Here is a 22,841-nt window from a genome sequence, read left to right on the forward strand (position 1 = left end):
CCATCAACCACCACTCGTTGTCTTCTTACAGAAAGCCACTTTCTAATCCAAACTGCTAAATCACCTTCAATCCCATGCGTTCGGATTTTCACCAATAGCCTACCATGTGGAACCTTATCAAAGGTGTACGTACATAAGGTGGAAACTAATCAAAGGTGAAGTCCATGTACACCAATTCAACTGCCCTACCCTCCTCCACATGCTTGGTCACCTTCTCAAAAACACTCAGCGGTTTGTGAGACACGACCTGCTCTTGACAAATCCATGTTGACTATTCCCAATCAAGTTGTTGTTTGTTAGGTGGCTATAAATTCTATCTCTTCTAGTCCTTTCCAAAACAGATGTAAGGCTCACTGATCTATGATTACCTGGGTTATCTCTACTGCCCTTCTTGAACAAGGCACAATATTTGCAATCTTCCAGTCCTCTGGTACTAAAGCTGTAGACAGTGACAACTCAAAGATCAAGGCCAAAGGCTCCACATCTCCTTCCTAGCTTCCCAGAGAATTCTCGGGAAAATCTCATCCGACCCAGGGGACTTACCTACTTTCACACCTTCTAGAATTGATAACACCTTCTCCTTACTAACCTCAATCCTTTCAAGTCTAATAGCCCGTATCTCAGTCTTCTCCTCTCCAATATTCTCCTTTACCTGAGTGAAAACAGATGAGAAATATTCGTTTAGCACCTCCTCTGATCTCCACAGGATCCACACAAAGGTTCCCACTTCTGTCTTTGACAGGCCCTATTCCTACCATCGTCATCCTTTTATTCATCACATATCATAGAAAGCTTTAGGATTCTCCTTTTAGTCTACCTGCTAATAACTGCTCGTGTCCCCTCCTTGCTCTTCTTAACTCTATCTTTAAATTCTTTCTAGCTACTCTGTAACTCTCCATCGCCTCATCTGAACTATCATCACATAAGCCTCCCTCTTCTGCTTAACAAGCGATACAATTTCTTTAGTAAATCATGGTTCCCTTACCTTATCACTTCCTCCTTGTCTGACTGGGACATACCTATCAAAGATATGCAATATATGTTCCTTAAACCAGCTCCACATTTGGATTGTCTGCATCCCCTGCATTTTGCTGCCCCATTCTATGCCTCCTAGGTCTTGCCTAATCGCATTATAATTGCCCTTCCCCCATCCATAACTCTTGCTCTGTGGCATGTACCTATCCCTTGCTATCGCTCAACTAAACATAACCGAATTATGGTCACTCTCTCCAAAGTGCTCACCTACCACTAAATCAAACACCTGGCCTGGTTCATTACCAATGTGGCCTCCCCTCTTGTCGGCCCTTCAATATACTGTGTCAGGAAACCCTCCTGTACACATTGGACAAAAACTGATCCATCGACATACTAGAGTTATAGCGTTTCCAGTCAATGTTGGGGAAGTTAAAGTCCTCCATAATGACCGCCCTGTTCCTTTCACTCCTACCCAGAATCGATTTGCTAATCCTCTCCTCCACATCCCTGGAACTTTGCAGAGGCCTATATTTAAAAAAAAAACTCCCCGCAATGTGACACCACCTCTCCTGTTGCTAACCTCAGCCCATACCACCTCAGTAGACAAGTCCTCATCAAAAGTTATTTCAGCCACCGTTATACCGTCCCCCTCTTCTAACACCTTCCCTGATCTTAATGAAAGATTTAAACACTTGCAACATCCATTCCTGACCTTGCTCTATCCATGTTTCAGTAATGGCCACAACATCGAAGTCCCAGGTACCTATCCATGCTGCAAGCTCACCTACCTTATTCCGGATACTCCTGGCATTGAAGTGGACACACTTCAAACCAGTTTGCTATCTGCCAGCACATTCCTGTGACTATGAAATCCTGTCCATGTCCTCCCTACTGACCTCCACTTGTGTATTGGAACTACAACACAGGTTCACACCCCACTGCTGAGCTAGTTTAAACCCACCTGAATAACACTAGCAAATTTCCCACCCAGGATATTAGTACCCCTCTGGTTCAAGTGAAGACCGTCCTGTTTGTCGAGATCCCACCTTCCCCAGAATAAGCCCCAGTTATGAAACAAATGACTTTTGAACAACAGCCTGTATGTAAGGAACAGTCCGTCAATATAAATTGGATAATTTAATAGCATTGGGAGTTGTGTGCAGAACTGTTAACTGAAGAGGTATGGCATAAACCTGTTAATCATTTCCTGTAACTTGTAGCCAAATCCTGGTATTTTCAAACTTGGTGACTTATTGGAGTTGTGTTGAAATGATCAGTTGCTCATAATTTACTACTTATATGAAAGTTTTTGACTTCTTTATATTTGAAGTTTGATGAACTTCAGTTGTTTACCAGTAGCTTATAAAAATACCCTTTATCTTACTTCATGATACAATCAAAAATGAGGGCGGAAATATTTTTTTCCCATTCCACACTCGCCCAGAGACTCTGAGACTAATTAGATAACATTAGGTGAGGTCTAATTCAACACTGACCTGGAAAGAATCCAAGTCCTCTCGTGATTGACTGTTTATTAAAACACTGGCAAAGATGTGTGGCAAAGATTAGCAAAACTTTTTGTAAATTAAGACTATTTGCTTGCTTTTTGTAATCCATCATTGATTTCATGGCAGAGCAGCATTTCTTTTAAAGACCACAAATTTTTGGAGAAAAACATAATCAAGATACCTAAGTAGCTCACCCTGTTTCTATAAGTTCAACTATAACCTCAATGCAAAGAAAAGTTATGGTTTTTTTCTAGGAATGTCAGTCCTGTGTGTTCAGCCCACTGATTCAGTACATGTGTTTTCCATCCTATGAGAGACTCTATCCATTCTGTTTCCTGAGGGAATGTCCACCATCTGTATTCTTAGCCTGCAAAAATAATTGAGGAACTGTAAGATATTCATAAACTGTCTTTTATTTCTCATTGGATAAACAGTGCTAGATAATTTGTGTAAATTACGACATCATGCTTTGACTGGGTGGGCAACATAGACTGCTGAAAGCCAAACTGAACTAGGCAGGTAATGCTCACTACCATTTTGAGATTGATGTCTCATTTACAGTGAGCTGCTGGTGAAGCAAGCACTTCTGCAGCTTGAAGATTGGTGGAAGGCAAGACACTTGCAACTTATATTTTTGTTTTGAGGAGGCGGAGTTTGCCAGAACGCCCAAGAACACACTCATTTGAAGGTTATTGATTAGACAGTTCAGTGTTTTCTCCAGATGGGCAAAGCCTGTACGCTGATGTTGCACTCATTTTGTACCGTGAAATCATAGTCCTGATCTGAGGCACTTTGTAGGACTGCTATTTGCATATTATTGGCTGTCTCCTGCTTAAGCAGCAAGTCTTGTGTCATTTCACCCAACCTCAGATCCTTAACATAGCAACTGCCTGCACACCAGCATAAGCAACGCAAATGTCCTAATATTTTTATGTAGTTGCTGTCCTTTTAACACTGGGTGCAAGTTAAGGTCAGTCCAAAGTTCATTGACTGTTCGCTTCACAAATGCACATCTCCACTCATCAATTCTGACCTTGGTCTCCAAACAGTGTTTATTTCACTTTCCCCTCTACAGTAAATAAATGATGTCTATTGTGGCACGTTTGATCTTTTTCTATTCCTGTTCCTTTCGTTTGCAATCCTGTAAATTGTAAACCCAATTCCAGCTAGATACGTAAAAATCTTCATTGTAAACAAGCTCACCTAACTCCTTTTGTTTGGATTTAAAATATGCCTTGGAAACACTTTGTGATTAATTGTCTTAAGGCTGTTTGAATTTGTAATTAAGCTAAAATGTCAATTCGCCACTGTTGAGCAAAACATAGTGTTTAAAAAGTGTTCCTTACTTAAAATGTTAAATTGAAGGATGACATTTTACCATTTGTGTAATGGCTTTCTTTTGCATTATTTCTTTATACTAAAAAGTGTTTAGATTTTTCCTTTGTTCCTTTTTTCCATCTTATTCATAAGACAGTAATAACTTTAAAGGTTATAATGATCAAAGTAGAAATTGACAGCTATTTTATGGATACCACTGCAGAGTTGGGATAAATTGTATACATAACTGAAAAATGTGTTGCTGGAAAAGTGCAGCAGGTCAGGCAGCATCCAAGGAACAGGAGAATCGATGTTTTGGGCATAAGCCCTTCTTCAGGAATCTCCGGCATCTGCAGTCCTCACTTTTTCCTAGTTGATACTCCAGCATCTGCAATCCTCACGTTCTCCTAATAAATTGTATACATATCCTTTTCTTTCTTCTCCTCACCCTTCGTCCTTCCTTTCATACTTGGTCATACTAAAGTACTTCCTCATTATTCGTCTAGTTCTGATGGAGGGTATATATGTGAAATATCATAACCTGTTATTTTTTCTTCTTTTGTAAATGCCAGCTGATCTGTACCTTTCCAGCATTTTCTATTTTTCATTTGATAACAGTGAAGCTCATTTGAACAATACTAAAATATGTGCAAATCAAAGGTGTTAGCATTTTTTTAAGCAATTAATCTGTTCTCTCCATTCTAGACTTCATTGAGTATTATACAAATGGTCGAAGACACCCTAATTCAGCATGCTCATACTAAACCTCTTCTTCCCAGTCAACTTACCAGATACAGAGAGGTGCAACTTCCTGATCGTAAGTTAAGTTTCAATTCTTTCTCTAACTTAATCATTTTAGTGTGTTTTGAGATTCCAGCTTTTCTCATGAAAATTGAACTGAAGACTAAATTGATCATCAACTTTTAAGACACTGCAAATCAGGCACCAGAATAATATGCCATTAAATTAACTAATCCAAGATAACATTTTAAAATAACCCAATGCTAGTTAGTTAGATAGCACAATCCTAAAATTATTCTGAAAATGGAACACTGAAAATAATCAGCAGCAATCCTATGTAATTCATGAGTTGCACTCTGCATATGAGATTTTAGTGATGAGTTTATTGCGCTTGTTTTTTTTAATAGTAAGTAGATGTGTTATCTCCCAGTTGGACCAGCTGTTTTTTTAATTATCAAAGACTGCATTAAGCAAAGACTGCATAACATTTTGTAACAACTCCAGCCATGTTTTTTCAAAACCACTAGAAAAATATTCTGAAATTAACTAGACTTCTTACCCAAAAAGGTATTATTTTTGTAATTGTTGTGATAAAGTAATCATATCATTGTATTCTGGCATATTCTTTTCCTGGAGATGATTAGGAATAATTATTGGTGGTTTCTTGGTTCAAGCTGAAAACAGTAAATTTGAATTAATTTGTGTGAGCAAAGTTTAGTCTCCCAAGTAAGCAGAGAGTCATGACTGGACATCTATTAAAAATAGTCCCAGGCAACTCACCAAAATTAACCCATTATAATCTGCATTTGCAGAAGGAGCAATGTATTGTGAGCATCTTAGTATAAATAACTGTATTAAAACAATATATTTTTTGAATAGTTGCCTAGATGACTTTGCTTTAATCCTGTAATTTATTAATTGCATGGGTTTATTTTCGATCAACTGTCACAAACCATGCTTAAAATCTAGATTGATACGATAAGGATTTTAAAGTTGCAGCACGGTGAGAGGAGAACAACATTTTGGCTTCTTTTGTACATCGTCTTTAGCAAAAGTGTTTAGTCTTTGGCCCAAAGAGTACCCCTTTAATGTTTTGAACCTTAATTTACTGTTGTAGCATTTGCACCTAGATTTGCAATTCCCCTCATTAGTTAATCAGAGGCATAGGATTGTCAGTTTAAAAGCATAATTTAGTTGCCACTTTTCAGAATATAATCAACAAATATCAAGTGCACCACCGTGAAAGGAAATAAGTATCTAAGTCTTAGTCACTCATATTCTAATAGCATCTTTTACTCATGTAAATTAAAACTCATGCTCTGTTCGTGTAAACGAACATTATTTCAGTTTTAAGGCTTTCTGAATTAAACTACACAACAGGATATGACCAAAAAATAGCCAAAGAATAGATTCTTTAGGCGTTTTTTTTTTTGGGAGACTATTTACAGCAAGTTGGCTCAGCTGAACCTTTTTCACTTCAAATATAAACATTATATGCTGCGCGCTCTTTGCAAGGACATTGAGAAGTAATATTGAGCATTTGCAAATCAAGCAGAAGTGAAAATCAATAAAGAATCTATTCTGATTTTTTTTTTGGTTTTGTTTCCTGCAGGTTAGTAGTGGTATTAATGTAGTGGATAACCAGTAAAATTTTAGACTGGCTTGCGGCAAGAATCTAATTGCCTTTTAATTATTTTCCTTACAGTTAAAAATAAAAGAGATGTATTGTTTCAGTTTCCTAATTGCCTGTCGTCTTGGCAAAAGATTGCTGATGACAGTTTGAATTAGCATCAGGGTGATAAAGTAATTTGCTATCGCAAGGAATGCTAAGAGTACAGGTGCATGTCTGTAGAAAGTCTAATGATTGTTTTTGTCCTGTATACCATACATAGGAGGCTGGTTTGTATACCAGCAAAGGAATGAGGTACACAACAACTGTGGAATTGAGATCTATTACCAGACAGACATGCAGAACACCCATGAAAATATGTTATTGGAGCTTTTTTGTCAAATAATATCGGAGCCATGCTTCAACACACTGCGGACTAAAGAACAGTTAGGTAAGTCAATATTTATAATCCTTAAAATCAAAATGACTGGTTTAATGAACATGATGTTTCAATGGTATGCAACCACTTCATTTGAAAATCTTAATTCATTTTTAGCTTTGTTACAAAATTAAACCTCTTGTCTGTTGGCCGTCTGAAATACTGACAGTGATTCTGAAATAATTTGTGAAAGTTTAAAAGAATGCTAAGAATGTTTTGTTCTAACTTTTTGATTTCCATGCTTGCTATAGTTAAGCAATACGAACTGCTGACAACAGAAAATAACTGTTTGAACTTTGTATTTTTGTTATTTTGCTCCTAAAATAAGTATTATTTTTATGTACAAAATGTTCATATTGTTTCCCATCATTTGTAATGTAAAAGCTGAACAAAGCGCATATATTCCTGATTGGAATTGACGGCCTTTTTTATAATCCAAATTGTTTTTCTTCAGGTTGTTTTGGGTACATTTAAATTATGGGCAGGGGATGACCTTTGGTATTATCGATAGACTATAAACCCAGACACCTAGGTAATGTTCTGGAGACCTGGGTTCGAATCCTGCCATGGCACATAGTGGAATTTGAATTCGATAAAAATCTGGAATTAAGACTCTGATGAAACCATTGTCAACTGTCCGGGGGGGCGGGGGGGGGGAAACCATCTGGTTCACTAATGACCTTGAGGGAAGGAAACTGCCAGTTGTACCTGATCTGGCCTACATGTGACTCCAGACCCACAGCATTGTGGTTGACTTTTAACTGCCTAGCCAGCAACGCCCTCATTCTGTAAATGAATTTTTAAAAACTAGCAAATTCAGTTCAGCCTTTTGCATTTATTGGGTAAGAAAGTATATAAATCTTGAATTTGTAGTTGGTATTAAAGTGAAATCTGGAGTTTGGATTTTGTGAGCTTTTGAGCAAGTTTATTTTCAAGGGTTCCATTGGTAGAATGGCCTGGTTAAGAACCAGCTGAAACTGGATGCTTGTATTAATTAGCTTAGCTGGGCCCTTTTGTAAAGGATATATATGTAAGTAGCCAACAAAATAAGGTTTGGTACTTGAGTGCAGCTTACAATTGAGTGCTGGAGTTGAGAATCTCATGCCATTCAGCAGTGGAATGAAAGAAGTATTTGATTCCTTTTTTCTAAATAAAGCAGCTGATTGGGAAATGTTTCTGTTGACCACCTGAAATGATGTCAGTGATTGTGATTCTGAAGTAATTTGTAAAAGTTTAAAAGAATATGAAGAATGCTCTGCAGTAGCTTTGATTTTCATACTTGCTGTGGTTAAGGTCTAGTAAGATGTATTGCTGAGGATGTGTTAAGGCTCTGGTCAGTCCACATTTGAAATGTTGTGAACAGTGTTGGGCCCTATATCTAAGGAATTCTTATCCCTTTTAAGTTTTAAGAAAATGTCTTCCGTTTGTGTTCAGGTTTCCGTAGTTTTTTTTTCTGACCTTACAGATTGTTTGTTAGGTATAAGATTGATACTGTGCATATTAAAAATATAATGAAGTGTAAAGCGCAGTGTGAATAATTAATGACTGAAACTACAATCAGTATGGGAAGGTAAGGTGATGTGTTGCAATTGCACCATTTGGGAGCTGCTGGACACTAGGGTGACTAGCAGGCAACACACCTTCAGCAAATGTATGCAGCTTGAGCAACTTCAGATCTCAGTCCTAGCTGCAGCTGTTGTACCACACTAAGGATGGAAAGGTCACTTGTACACTTGCTCCAGGAGGTAGTCAAGCCTCTTAGATTAGGTCATTCAAACTTAGTCTGTGGTCAGGGGCAAAAGGGTGTGATTGCAGGTGAGGCAAGTATATGGACCCCAGGGGCAGTTCTCGAGCTTCAGACCAGCAGTTACAAGATGAAAATGGGAGTTGCAGAGAGGATCAGTAAACCAACACAAATAGGAGGATTTACATATTCTCTGCAGCCATGAACAAGTCCTGAAGGCTGTTTGCCTGCCTGGTGCCAACATTACGGATGTCTCCTTGGGCCTGTGGAGGAACTTGGAGCATGGAAGAGAAGGATCCAGTTGTTGTAATCCACATTAGTACCAGTGATTTTGATAGGACTAGAAAAGAAGTTCTGCCGGAAACATTCGAACAGTTATGAGCAAAACTAAAAGGTAGGACCTCCAAAATAGTAATCTCCAGATTACTACCTGTGCCATGGGCAAACTGGCATAGGATAAATAAAATCAAGAGTTAAATGTGTGACTCATGGATTGTGTGGGAGGAATGGGTTTCAATTTGTGGCACCAGTACTGAGTTAAAGGAGCTGTTCCAGAGATGGGCTTCACTTGAATCATGCTGGGAACAGCGTCCCAGCAAATTGAATAACTGAGGCTTTAAACTAATTAGGGAGGTGTGAGTTTTAAGTAGAGAAACACAGACATGCAAAGCAAATGGATGTGACAGCATTGCATGGCACATTTCAGATAATTCTGAGAGTGGGAAAGGAAGGGACAGTGTGTAAGCATATAAAAACAACAGCAAGTAATGTCAAAAGGGGAAATATGGTAAAAATGCAAAATAATGTCTCTGTACTTAAATGTGTATAGCTTTTGGATCTAAATAAATGAACTAATGGCACAAGTAGATGTTAGTAAATAAGGTATTAAAGCTATTAAGAGACATGGTTACAAGGAAATCGAAGCTGGGAACTGAATATTCAGGGTATGAGACTTTGTGGAAGGACAAGTAGGAAATAAAGGCTGTTGGGGAAGCTTTATTAGTATGAAATAACCAGAAGTAATCTTGGATCATACGGTATAGCATCAATAAGTTCTTATCTCCATCGGACGTAAGAAATAACAAGGAGAAGGCATGGGTGGGAGGAGTGTATATGTCAGTTAACTGTAGCTGTTCTGTATGACAGACAATAAAACAAGATAATGAGGGAATGTAAAATGTCAGTGCAGTAATCATGGATGAATTTATTTTTCTTGGCGATTGGAAAATCCAAATTTTCAGAAGTAGCCCCAAGGAAAAATTCTCAATGTATTTGGGACTGTGTTCTGTATAAATATATTAATAATCCAACCAGGAATCATGCTATTTTGTATTTGGTAATGTATAATGAGGCTAGTTTAATAAATTATCTCCGGAAAAGATCTCATTGGGATCAGTGACCGTAACGTGGTAGAATTAGCATTCAGTTTGAGAATGTGAACTTGTCAGAAACAACTGTATTAAACATAAATTGGTATATTCATGTAGGGGTGAGGGCAGAGTTAGCTGGTGTGAAGTGGAAAAAATTCAGGGGAGCAAAGACAAAATTTATCACGTCATGAGCCCAAAATCCCTGTCAGTGGGATGAAGTATGTTTAATGTCTATTCCCTTCATCAACATCTCCTGAAAAGGGAGATAGATAGATTTGAGGTTGCAGTAAAAGTTTCCTTGTAATCCATAAAGAAGTTGGAAAATGAATTGACATCCGTAATCACCAAAGGTTTCCTCACCTGAGCTCTGGAACATGCTTTTTGAGGGTGGTGAGCATACTGTAGGATGTTTGGAACAACTGAAAAGTACACATGAGAGTTCTGAGTGTTATAATCAAGATTGAGATTGATGAATGTTGAACTTACATGGGAAGTGAGCAGGTAAGTGGCATTAAGATAGATCAGCCATGATTATATTGAACAGCAGTGCAAGCTCATGCCAAAAAGCTGTCTATTTCCATTTCCTATTTTCTCTTGAAATAAAGCACTTTTTTAACCACACATGATATTGGAAATCTGGCACCGCCTTTCCAAAAATCTCTGGATTTTGGGAAAATTGGAATTTTCAGGATCGAGTTTGACATTGCTCAGTGTTTAGTCGATCAAAAATGAATTAATAGGGTTCATGTATGGCTATCATAACTTACTAGAATGGAGGAACATGTTGGAGAGCTGGCCTACTCTTGTGTATTCCAGGGCTCTTCATTTTTTTTTTGCTACCAAATGTAATAGCCCTCTGGAAAGAAATGAGAGTTTATGGAATCAACTGAAAAGGAAAGTTTCAGCCTGAATTATAAGATAATAAATCATAGAAACAGGCGTATGCTGTTTGGCCCCTTGAGCCTGCTACAACATTCACTAGAATTATGACTGATTTGACATTCCTTAGCCCACTTTCCTGTCTTTTCCCTATAATCGTTGATTCCCCTACAGACCAAGAATCTAGTTATCTTAGCCTTAAAGATAGACAAGTAGTCTGCCCCCACAGCTCTTTATAGCAAGGAATTTCAAAGATATTTAACCCTCCTGAGAAATGAAATTTCTTCTCTTCTCATCTCAGTCTTAAGTTCGCACCCCTTTATTCTCAGACTATGTCTTCTGATCCTGGACTCTCCCATGAGGGAAAATATCTTTTTAGCATTTACCCTGTCAAGCCCCTTAAGAATCCTATATGTTTCAAATAAGATCACCCCTCATTCTTGTAGAGTGCCAGCCTATTTAATGTTTGCTCATAAAACAGTCCCTCCATACCTGGGATCATCTTGTAAAACCTCTCTCAACTGCCTCTGATGAAAATATATCTTTCCTCAAATAAGGGGACCAAAACTGCCCACAATACTCCAGATGTGGCCTCACCAGTACCTTATACAGTTGCAGTCAGACTTCCCTACAGTCTCACTCCATACCCTTTGAAGTAAAGGCCGCCTACTTGCGGAACGTTTCAGAGAACACCTCTGGGACACCCGGACCGACCAACCCAACCACCCCGTAGCCCAACACTTTAACTCCCCCTCCCACTCCACCAAGGACCTGCAGGTCCTTGGACTCCTCCATCGCCAGACCATGGCAACACGACGGTTGGAGGAAGAGTGCCTTGCCTTCTGCCTGGGAACCCTCCAACCACAAGGGATGAACTCAGATTTCTCAAGTTTCCTCATTTCCCCTCCCCCCACCTTGTCTCAGTCAAATCCCTCGAACTCAGCACCGCCTTCCTAACCTGCAACCTTCTTCCTGACCTCTCCGGCCCCCACCCCACTCCGGCCTATCACCCTCACCTTGACCTCCCTCCACCTATCGCATTTCCAAAGCCCCTCCCCCAAGTCCCTCCTCCCTACCTTTTATCTTAGCCTGCTGGACACACTTTCCTCATTCCTGAAGAAGGGCTTATGCCCGAAACGTCGATTCTTCTGTTCCTTGGATGCTGCCTGACCTGCTGCACTTTTCCAGCAACACATTTTCACCTTTGAAGTAAAGGCCAATATTACATTAGCCTGATTTACCTTCTGCATCTGTGTGCTAGCTTTGTGTTTCATGTGTAAGTACCCCAAGTCCCCTTGTGTTGCAGCCTTCTGCAGTTTATCTCCATTTAAATAATAATCTGTTCTTTTGTTCTCCTTTCATAATAAACAACTTTGCATTTCCCATGTTATACCCCATTTACCCTATTTCTGCCCACTTACTTAAGCTATCAATATCTCTGTGTAAACTGTTTGTATCCCCCTCACTACTTGCCTTTCCACTTATTTTTGTCATCTCCAAATTTAGCTACAGTACATTTACTTCCTTCCTCCATGTCATGATTATACCAACTTCATTTTGTATTTTAAGTGTATAACTATTCAGCTGCACCTAAGTGATGCAAGATTTTAAGTTGTATAAATTGCATAATTGACTTTGATATCTTAATTATTTTAATGATTGAACTAACTTAAAGTCTCCTTTCTGTCATTATAGGTTACATTGTATTTAGTGGTCCACGGCGATCAAATGGTGTACAAGGCCTTCGTTTTATTATTCAGTCGGAAAGACCACCCAGCTACCTGGAAAGCAGGGTGGAGGCTTTTCTGAAAACCATGGAAAAGCATATCAAGGAAATGACAGAGGATGCTTTTCAGAAGCATGTTCAAGCTCTAGCAGTAAGACGACTTGATAAACCAAAGAAGCTCTCAGCAGAATGCGCTAAACACTGGAGTGAAATTATCTCTCAGCAGTACAACTTTGATCGAGGTAGAGTAAAATAAATTAATGTTGCTGAGAATTTGAGTATTAGTAATGTTATCTTAATTATAGCAATGCATTTTAAAGCTCAAATGATCTCAAAACAGTTGAGTGATTTTACATGAAGACAAGTCTGTGTAGTTTCTTTTCAAATAAGATTTCGTCCCACATTCCTTATTGTGCTGCGTGCAAAAGGCAAGGCAGACGCCCTTCTCCATCAGGTATCTGCTCCTATTTCTTTGTAATTGGCTAGTAGCAAGCGTGAAAATGGTATGAAATGATGACATATCTCACTGGTTATACCCGAGACCAATATTGTATTACTTAATTAATACTGCTAGAGCACAACAGTCATTAATATTGTACAAGTTTGATCCATGATTCCTGTGATATTCTTTCAAATGTGTACTGCGTTGGACAGAGCTACTCAATAGGATGATCTGTTCCATTCAGGAAACTGCATGATCGGTCAAAACAACTAATATTGATCATGTACTTAGTTGTGGAGCATTATTTAGAGGCGAAGGGATTGGCGCCTAGCTTAAGAGTGCAGTGGATTGTGGAAACTGTTGAGTTCACCTCTTGAAAGTATTGTGGTTATTCTGTTTTGGATAAATACACACACACAACATAACTATGATTGTTGGTCAAGAGCATGTATGGGTGTTCGTTTCAACCACTTGAATCTTATTGTTCTTGCACATCCTATTCCTCTTGTGCAACCTCTGGGTTATGTTCAACCTGTGCCTTCTTTCATGTTTCTTCTTCTTATCCCATGGACTTAATCATCTGTTTCTTTCTCTCAGCTTTACTTTCCACCTCACCTGTTTTTGTGGTAACATGTTCGTAACAATAGTAAGATTGTGGAAAACTTTCTTGTAAAAACTTGATTGTACTCATTGGTGACTGTCTTATCTACGTTTTGAGGAAGATAATAGCATGGTTGTGATGTAATTCAGAGCATAGCAACTGGTGGAGTTTAAATTCTTCTATTGAAAGCAGTCTCAGTAAATTGGCCATGTAACTGTCATTAATGCCTTTTTAGGGAAGGAGATCTGCTGTCCTTGCCTGATCTAACTTCCATGTGACTCTAGATTGATTGATTGCTTCCAGTTGACTTTTAGTTGTCCTCAGAAATGGTCAAGCAAGCCACCTTGTATCAAGTGCAGTTAGGAAGGGGCAACAAATATGGGTCTTGCAGTGACATCCAGATCCCGTGAAAGAATAAATGTTCAAAAATGAGCTCTGGTTTTGGGTTTATAATCATCAACTTGACTTTCCTGTCTCATCACCATAACCCTTGATTCGATTATGGATTAAAATTCTATCTTCCACAGCTTTTAACTTACTTACTGGTCTAGACTCCCACAGCCTTTGTGGTAAACAATTCCACAGATTTGCTACCCTCTGAGAGAAGAGATTCCTCATCTCTCTTAAATAGTGACCTTTTACTCTGGAATTGTGCTGGCTTGTTCTAGACTCTTCAGTAGGAGAAAATGGCCAACTTTAACCCTCTAAAGATCTTGTATGTTTCAATAGGGTCACGTCTCATTCTTCTAAACTCTTAAGTACAGGCCCAACCTAATCCTTAGAAGACAGTCCCTCGGTACCTGCAATTAACCTAGTGAACCTTCTCTGGGCTGCTTCCAACGCTAGTATATCTTGCATTAGATAAGGGGACCAAAACTGATCACAGTATTCTTGCTGTGCTCAAACTAGTCCCTTGTATAGCTTTAGCAAAACCTTTCTATTTTTATACTCCCATTCCTTTGAAATAAAGCCCAGTGTTCCATTTGCTCTCACTAATACCTGCTGAACTTTTATATTAGCTTTTTGTGATTTAAACACTAGGACTCCCAAAGTCTTTTTCTATTTCAGTAATATTTAACTTCTTTATCCTACCTGACAAAGTGCCTAACCTCTCACTTTCTCACATTATATTCCATCTGCCAAGTTTTTGCCCACTCGTTTAATTTGCCTACATACCTCTGCAGACTCTGTGGCATCGTCACCACTTGGCTTCTCAACTATTGTGTTATTGACAAACTTTGTGATTGTAAATTCATATTCCTCATCCAAGTTATTAATATATATTGCAAATAGTTGTGGCACCAGCACTGATTCCTGTCCAACTCCACTAATTACAGTTTGCCATCCTGGAAGTGCTTTCACTTATCTCAACTCTCCATCCTTTACCAACCAGACAATTCTCCATCCATGCCACTACACCAAATCCAATACCTTGGCTAAGCCTGCAGAGATTCGATCTGCTTGAGGGATCACTTAGCTCTGTTTACTGAATGCTGCTTATGGAACGTCAATGTCAAAAGCCTCCCCTTTTTGAGTTCTGTCATCTTGTGCAATATTTGCACAAAGCAATTGAACCATGTGGAGTAGAAAGTTTTGAAGACCATTCTGTTGAAAACCATGGGTGGGAAGAACAGATTCATTGCGATAGTGGAATGTATGACCAATGGAACCAAATATATGATAAATTTCAATGACAAAACCATAAAGAAAATCCAACTTTCTATCCAACTGCTGATGGGTATAAGAGCAAGGAAGTAACATTGGAGTTGTACAGCGTGATGGTTGGCACAGCCGGAGTACCGTATGCTGTTCTGGTCACCTCACTGCAGGAGGGATGTGATAGCATCTGCAGAGATTCACTAGGTTGTTGCCTGGGATGAAGAAACTGAGCTATAAGAAGAAACTGGATAGGCTTGGATTGTTTTCTTTAGAGCACTGAGGTGTTTAAGATTATGAGGGGTATGGACAGGTTGAGTAGAGAGCAGCTGAGTCATTGGGTGGGGCATCACTGGAGAGGACAGAGTTTTAGGTTAAGGGGCAGGAGATTCAGAGGGAATTTGGGGGACAAAAACATTTTCACTTCAGAAGGTGGGAATCTGGAATGCACTGTCTCAGCAGGTGGTAGAGGCTGGACACTTTACTATCTTTACAAAATATTTGGATGAGTACTTCAAATATCATGGCATTCAAACATATGGGACTAGTGCAGAAATTGGGATTAGCGAATTTGTCGTGGTAGTTATGTTGGTACAGACTCCGGGCCGAAGTGCCTTTTCTACACTCAGAATCAGGCAGATTAATAGATTCGAAGTGTGGTATCCTTACCATGATGCCATAACCAAAGTTGCTTGGGGCAAATTCCAGAGCTCTTTCTCAAATTCTGAAAACAATGAATTCGAATTTTTTTTTTTGTAAAATTGCTTGTAGTTTGAAAAGATCCTGGTGGAATTATTTGACACACTTACTTTAACAAGGAAATATAATCTGTAGTCATTATCAGGAAGTGGTTGCAGTTATGATGACTTTTGTCTTTCTGTCTAACTGATATCAAGGAGGGATGTGGAGCTAAAGAAGGGAAAGAAAAGTGGTCTATAAAAATGCAACAGCCCCATAACTTCAAAACACTGCACTTTATAGCCGCAGGTGTGTCTTCTGTGAACGGAGCTGAAATATTTCTGTTTGAGTGAAAATTCTTCTCAAAGAAGGGGTCCATGAATTCTGTAATGCACAAGTACTCTGACTTCAAGCTGAGTATCTGTAATTCAGAACAATTTTGGCATAATTTTATCAGATTTTCTAGTTACAGTGTTTTAAATGGCTTTTTGAACAGTAAGTTAACGTTAGCCTAATGCTAAATATCATTTGTTTGAAAACTCGTGATTTGTTATGCCACCTTACACAGTACATCGCCCACTTTCAATTAATTAGTCACTCAGTTTGTATTATACATTTATTATTGAGGCAAAATTTCATTGGAACCTTTTCAAAACTAGCTTACTATGCAGCAGCATAATTAAACTAATAGGCTGAGAATACTTTTTGTTACCTCAAAATATTAAACAATTTGGTGTTAGAAATGTATAAAAATTATTACTACTTTTATGTTTGCAGACAACATAGAAGTAGCACATCTGAAGACACTGACTAAAGAAGATATAGTAAATTTCTGCAAAGTAAGTCGTATTTGCACAACCATCTAATATTGTAAAAGTGAAGATTTGTAACAGAAGCATATCTGTTGTCCTAAGAGTCATTTGGCTAGCTTTGAACCATGATGTTATAATATTGCTATGGATGTGAATGGCTGTTCACACATTTTGTAAAAAGCAGTCAATGTACCTGGTTATCTCTTTGGTTTCTCCATTTGCAATTTTGTTCTCATCATACAAGATACCTCAAAACTACTGGCATTGGATTTAGGTACAAGTATAACATTTTGTTTTTCTTTCTCGCTTGCTTTGTTTTTGGAAAACAATAATGCCTTCAGAACAAAATGTTAAAAATGAAATTGTTTATTGCATTTCAGAGATAAAACCAAGTTCTGCAGAAGTGTTTAAGCCTTGTCAAGGGTGTTATGACATACTATGTAACTGAAGTTTGTATATAAAAAGTGTGATGAAATATTGTGACAATCTTTTAGTTTACTAATGGCAGTGGCATTTAATTTGGTCCATAAGAAATCTGTCTAAAATTCTATTAAAACAATCATTTGCTTTGGTGGTAGGGCAATATTTATTTTAAATGGTAAAGCTTTGCAGACAATAAAGTAACTTAAATAATAGCTATCCATATTTTGTAGTTCCATGGAGGCTTCATTTGCCTGATCAGCTTGAAACTTTGGAAAGTAGCTATAAAGTACAGAGAAGGAGAATAGCAAAGGTAACTTAGTCAGTCAACATCTAACCTGCTTACTACCTGTCAAGTAACACATCCTATAACACTTGTATTCATGAAAATAACTTGGCTATTTCACTTTTCAGTTTTCTGCTCTCCCAAGCATGCTCTCCTGCTTGGTACTGTTGGTCTTTGATTTGTATGTCTTTCCTATTTGCATTTCAATATAAATGATGTCATATGCTGCTGTCCTGTTCATAACCACCTACTTTGGAATTCCTACTGTTTGTTTCTTTATCACTGCTCCTCCTCCTTGGAAAGTTCCCTCCTACCATTCTCATGCTCCACATTATGAGCTCCCTTTATCCAATCCTCCTCCAACTATCATCCAACTTGCTCTGTTCCAAACTGGGAACTGATTTCAGGAGCCCTTCAGGATTCCCAGCCCCAGTTTGTTGTGGGAGCGTGAATGTAAATTGCTCAGTATTAAGATCAGTATTCTAACTTTAAAAAATATTCAACAGGACTGTTGATTTTTGTTAATATTGAGTTTGTCTGGTCAGGTTCAGGATGGATTGTGAAAAGTCTTAATTTTATTCAGAGTTTTCTCAGTAGTACAGAAATCTATCATGTTTGCAATAAATGTCTTAGTTTTTTTTTAAACCTAAAATGTTTTGTGTTCCCCATTGCTGCCATCAACCTTTGGACCATGTCAAGTACAACCAGACCACACATAGTATCACCTAACCTCTAATTGTAAAAGATAATTGGAAGGAAAATCTTTTTGAGAAATGCCTTCCTACTGTAACTGGACTTTAAGCCATCACACTTTATCTGGCCCTAAAAACAGTTTCAAAGCTTCAGTGGGATTGGGAGCATAATGAAGACTCACATTGCTAATTCTTTGACATCGCTGTCATTTACGTGATTCCAGATCGCACACTTGCCCTCATACCCAAATTTTCTTGAATTGTTTCAAGACTCTGCTGATTTACTGCTTCATTTTCCCTCTTTGGTCACTAGAGCTGTCTCTGAAAGATCTTGTCTGTCTCTCTCACTCGCCCTTTTTAAAAACCAGCTCTTTCACCAAAGTTTCTCATTTTATCGTGGGATATGGGCATCAATGGGAAGGACCAGCATTTGTTGTCTTCCCTAATTGTCCTTGAACCAAGTGGCTTTCTCAGTTATTTCAGAGGGCAGTTAAGTGTCAGCCACATTGCTGTCCGTCTGGACTCTCACATTGGCCAGATCAAGTAAGAATGGTAGATTTCCTTCATTAACATTAGAGAATCAGATTAATTTTTACCATAATTGGTTATGGTTTCATCATCACAATCATTGAGACCGCCAAGATGGTATTTAGTCACCTGCACCTGGGGACATCCTCTGCATGAAAAACACCATGTAAACCTTATTATATTTCCATCTCTTTATTTCCTTTTCCTCCTTCACCTCTTTTTGGGTGTCAGCTGTGGGTCAGTTGGTATACTCATGCTTCTGAATCGCAGGGTTCCAGGTTCAAATCTCATTCCAGAACTTGAATGCAAAACTCAAGACTAAGACTCTAAAGCTGCACTGACAAAGGTTGTTAACTGTTAGAAATTGTTTTCTTTTGGCTGCCAGTTTGGATGATGTGAAAGATCACGTCTTGTTATTTCAAAGAGCAGGGAAATTATTCCTGAAATCTTGGCCAATTTAACCCATGATGTCACAAAACAGATTATCCTGACCATTCTTACTGTTTGTGGGAGCTTGTAGCATTTCCAACTTTGAACAGTGACTGCACTGTTTTTAATGTCTTTAAAACGTTCTTAAAAAGCTGCACTGAATTAGATGTTGATAGTTCAGATTAAGTGATCGGAATGTGAGAATGGCAGTAGAATAGTGTGTCTAACTGCCAGACTTGAAAGAATGGACAGTCCTACTGGAGTGGGGCGTTCTGCCATTCTCACGTTCCGATCACTTAATCTGAACTATCAACATCTTTTCTCCCCTACACTCTACACCCCATCACCCCCACTATATCATAACTGCTGCCCTTCTACTTCACTTACTCTCTGAAGAGTCACCTAGAGTCGAAACATTAGCTCTCTCCCTGGATGCTGTCTGACCCACTGTGATCTGCAGCATTTGTTGTTTTCAGTATATTTTTCACGATTAGCATTATGCTCCATGTAAGTGTCATTTGATCTTACCATGTTAAATCTGCCATTGTAACCCTCTATTCCCTTGTTCCACTAATGCTGGCTTAGCTTCTAATTAAATGCATCTACATGATTCACTTCAACTAATTCTTGTGGTAGCATGTTCCACATTTTCACATTTTGCTGAAGAGGTTTATTCCTAACTCCATTTTAGATTTCCTGATGACTGACTTATACTGACAGCCTTTGCTTATGCTCTTACCCACAGAAACATTCTTTCCACATATACTGGATCAAATATCAGAAAACTTTCTGCCTCCTTCCTTCTGAAAAGAGCTGCCCCCTCTACACTTCAGCTGTGATGAAGAGTCATGTAGACTCAAAACGTTAGGTTCCTCTCCCTGGATGCTGTCTGACCTGCTGTGATCTCCAGCATTTGTTTTCAGTACAGATTCCAGCATCTGCGGTAATGTGCTCCTAGATAGTGGAAAATGGCCTGTTTCTCTCCCATTAATTCTGTGTAGTGTAATCTTATGTTGTGCTCCCTACTTCAAGTTTCCCAATTCTTGATGTTCTAGATACAGTAACCTTTTAGTCCCCAGACTCCCAGGAACTTAATCACTTGAGTACAGTACCTGTACAATGCACTACTGTGCTTTCAAACTCCCAAGACAGCATTCCCAATGTCACTTTTTTTGGACCATCCATATTATATAAAACTATTCATGTTTCCAAGGTCCAGCATAGCTCTTCAATTGCCCACACCACATCATCTCCCCATGCTTCAATACCATAGATATTCCCTCAACATTATCCACCCTTTCTCTGTCTCCCCCATCCATCTTCATGCGCCCAACATTTAAATTTCTCCTGCTAATCTGCAATCTGAATGATGTGTTTTTGTATGTCCATGGCTTTTGATGTGAAAAATATTCGTAAAATTAAATACATAAATAAACACAATAATCATGATTTTTAATGTCATGAAACCTTAAAGCATCACTAATATTTTGTGTGTGTTTGGGGTTAAGGAGAAATACTATTTAACTTCAAAATTAGTAATCTGGGTAATATTCTTTCTTTCTATCTCACCAAGAACCGAGCTCCTCAGACATTAAAAGCTTGGTAGTTATGTACAGCTAGAATATGTAATATACAAATTGTAAGTTGCAGCTTTTGAAATACTTGAGCATCTTTTGAGGAGGATCTCACTAAGATGGATTCTAAGGTCTATGCAACATGAAAGGTGAATTGCATTTCATGCTTGAAATTAAATGAGTGTAACATCTGTCGTTTTGAACTATGACTAAATTAGCTACAACAGCTGTTATTTAGTGGTTCCTTATGTAAAAAGATCTAGACAATCATTAATTCAGCATATAACCTTTGCAGCAAATTTGGTGTCTCACCTAGACATGGTTGTCATCTTGTATTAATATAATTTTCTGAATGTTTCTATGGCCCTGCAATATTTTGTCCAAATGATATCATTTTTTCTTTATTCTTATCAGGGAATAGTTTAATATGTATTCAGATGCCAATGTAACAGATTGCACATTAATGAAAGATGAAAATGTAAAATATGAGTCAAACTGTTACCTAGCAACAACAGCAATCCTTGACGCAAAATCCAATTTGAATATAAACACTCATGTCTTTCTTGAGTGAGAAATTAGATGATTGTGTTTGAATGTAATTTCTTTGTGTGTTCTCCAAGAATAGTGTCAAGTTGTTTTGGTCAATCATCTTTTACAAGGATTAATTTTCACGGTATCTCATCGTTAAAATGTAACAATCTGGGTAGTAGTAACTGTTAATCTGCATATGTTGTCAATTTCATTTGAATCCACACTCAATGTTTTCATGATATATGCAACACCTCATTCACTCTTCTCTCTATCCCCTGCCTGGCCTCCGAAAACAAAACTTTACTGCATGTTATTAATGTTGTATTGTGTAAAGAATTACTATCTAGCTGCTCTTTCACCAGCTCACCTAACAGAGGGAATTGATTTGCTTTTCTGAGATTCACAGCACGTCACCGACTTACTCCAGCAGTTTATATACACCCATATTGAATTGTTGCCAGGTCTCATCACTGCAGCAAAGAGCGGCTTACATTCCCACATGTAATGCTGCATTTCAAGATTCTGATGTTTGCCACATCCACATTGGTTGTTATTTTGAAGCTTGACTTTGTCAAATGACCTACAGTTCTTACGATATTTTTGCAAGATTGAGAATATGCATGCCATTTATCCAAAAAAAAATGCATGTTTGTAACACTTCATCATCTATAGTTGAGATACAAATCTCTGAAGGAGATGAAAAGCAATTTATTATATTTGTTCCATTTGTAATTTTTCGAAAATGCAATGAGTATACAGAAATATAGCAGTAGGTTCAGTCATTAAACAAAGATATGAACCATAGCAAAATGATTTTGGATTGAAGTGCATGTTTCATCTAGTGCCTCTGAGCAAGATCGTACTTCAGATTTTAAAAGCGTCCGTACTCTATTTATGTTTGCCAGTATATTTTCTTCTCCAAGCCTCGTATTAACTTTTTTGTATGTGCTGTGCATATTAAGAACGTGCTTATTGTTATTACATAGAACAGTAGAACATTACAGTGCAGTACAAGCCCTTGTCATTGATGTATTGTGCACAAGATTAGTTTCTTCCTCTGTGTTGGCATAAGTCTACCTATATGGATGGCCATCATACTTCAGTAGTCAGAAGTGCAAATCTTAATTTTTGTGTTTTTCACAAGCCAGTTAGTTGAACAGGAATTAATGGTTCCACAGATGCAAAATTTGAAGACTCTATAGGGACAAAGTACCATCTTCATTTATTCAGAAATCTCACACAGATTTGCATTATGATCCAGTAATGAAATGCAAAGGACAGTTTCTTTTGGTGACACTGTCACATTTGTGGGCATTTTTGAAGGTGCTTTATTTGTCACTTCTCTGATTTTTCTGCCACCACCCCTTTAAAGGGAATGAGAAATACTTGCCTTCTGACCTTCCATCCTTTTATTTTTCTACTATCTTCAGTAATAGGTAAAAACAATGACTGCAGATGCTGGAAACCAGATTCTGGATTAGTGGTGCTGGAAGAGCACAGCAGTTCAGGCAGCATCTAAGGAACTTTGAAATCGACGTTTCGGGCAAAAGCCCTTCATCAGGAATAAAGGCAGTGAGCCTGGAGCATGGAGAGATAAGCTAGAGGAGGGTTGGGGTGGGGAGAGAGTAGCATAGAGTACAATGGCTGAGTGGGGGAGGAGATGAAGGTGATAGGTCAGGGAGGAGAGGGTGGAGTGGATAGGTGGAAAAGGAGCGAGGCAGGTCGGACAAGTCCGGACAAGTCATGGGGACAGTGCTGAGCTGGAAATTTGAAACTAGGATAAGGTGGGGGAAGGGGAAATGAGGAAGTTGTTACAATCCCCTCCTGAGGCAAGTTAGTGCTCTGCCACAAACAGGTAAAAACAATGACTGCAGATGCTGGAAA

The 22,841-nt window shown here is 38.4% G+C and overlaps 1 protein-coding gene across 5 annotated transcripts in view; it reads left to right on the top strand.

The window, feature by feature from the left end:
• ide (insulin-degrading enzyme) overlaps positions 1-22,841 on the top strand; it is a 119,512-nt gene that overhangs the window by 80,067 nt on the left and 16,604 nt on the right. For all 5 annotated transcript variants that reach the window (XM_043712498.1, XM_043712496.1, XM_043712500.1 and 2 more), the window contains exons 19-22: positions 4,506-4,617; positions 6,434-6,601; positions 12,278-12,550; positions 16,463-16,524. In XM_043712498.1, coding sequence (XP_043568433.1) covers positions 4,506-4,617; positions 6,434-6,601; positions 12,278-12,550; positions 16,463-16,524 — 615 coding nt within the window. The remainder of the gene's footprint in view (positions 1-4,505; positions 4,618-6,433; positions 6,602-12,277; positions 12,551-16,462; positions 16,525-22,841) is intronic.

The sequence above is a fragment of the Chiloscyllium plagiosum genome, chromosome 22, assembly GCF_004010195.1.
Source record: "Chiloscyllium plagiosum isolate BGI_BamShark_2017 chromosome 22, ASM401019v2, whole genome shotgun sequence".
Taxonomy (NCBI): domain Eukaryota; kingdom Metazoa; phylum Chordata; class Chondrichthyes; order Orectolobiformes; family Hemiscylliidae; genus Chiloscyllium; species Chiloscyllium plagiosum.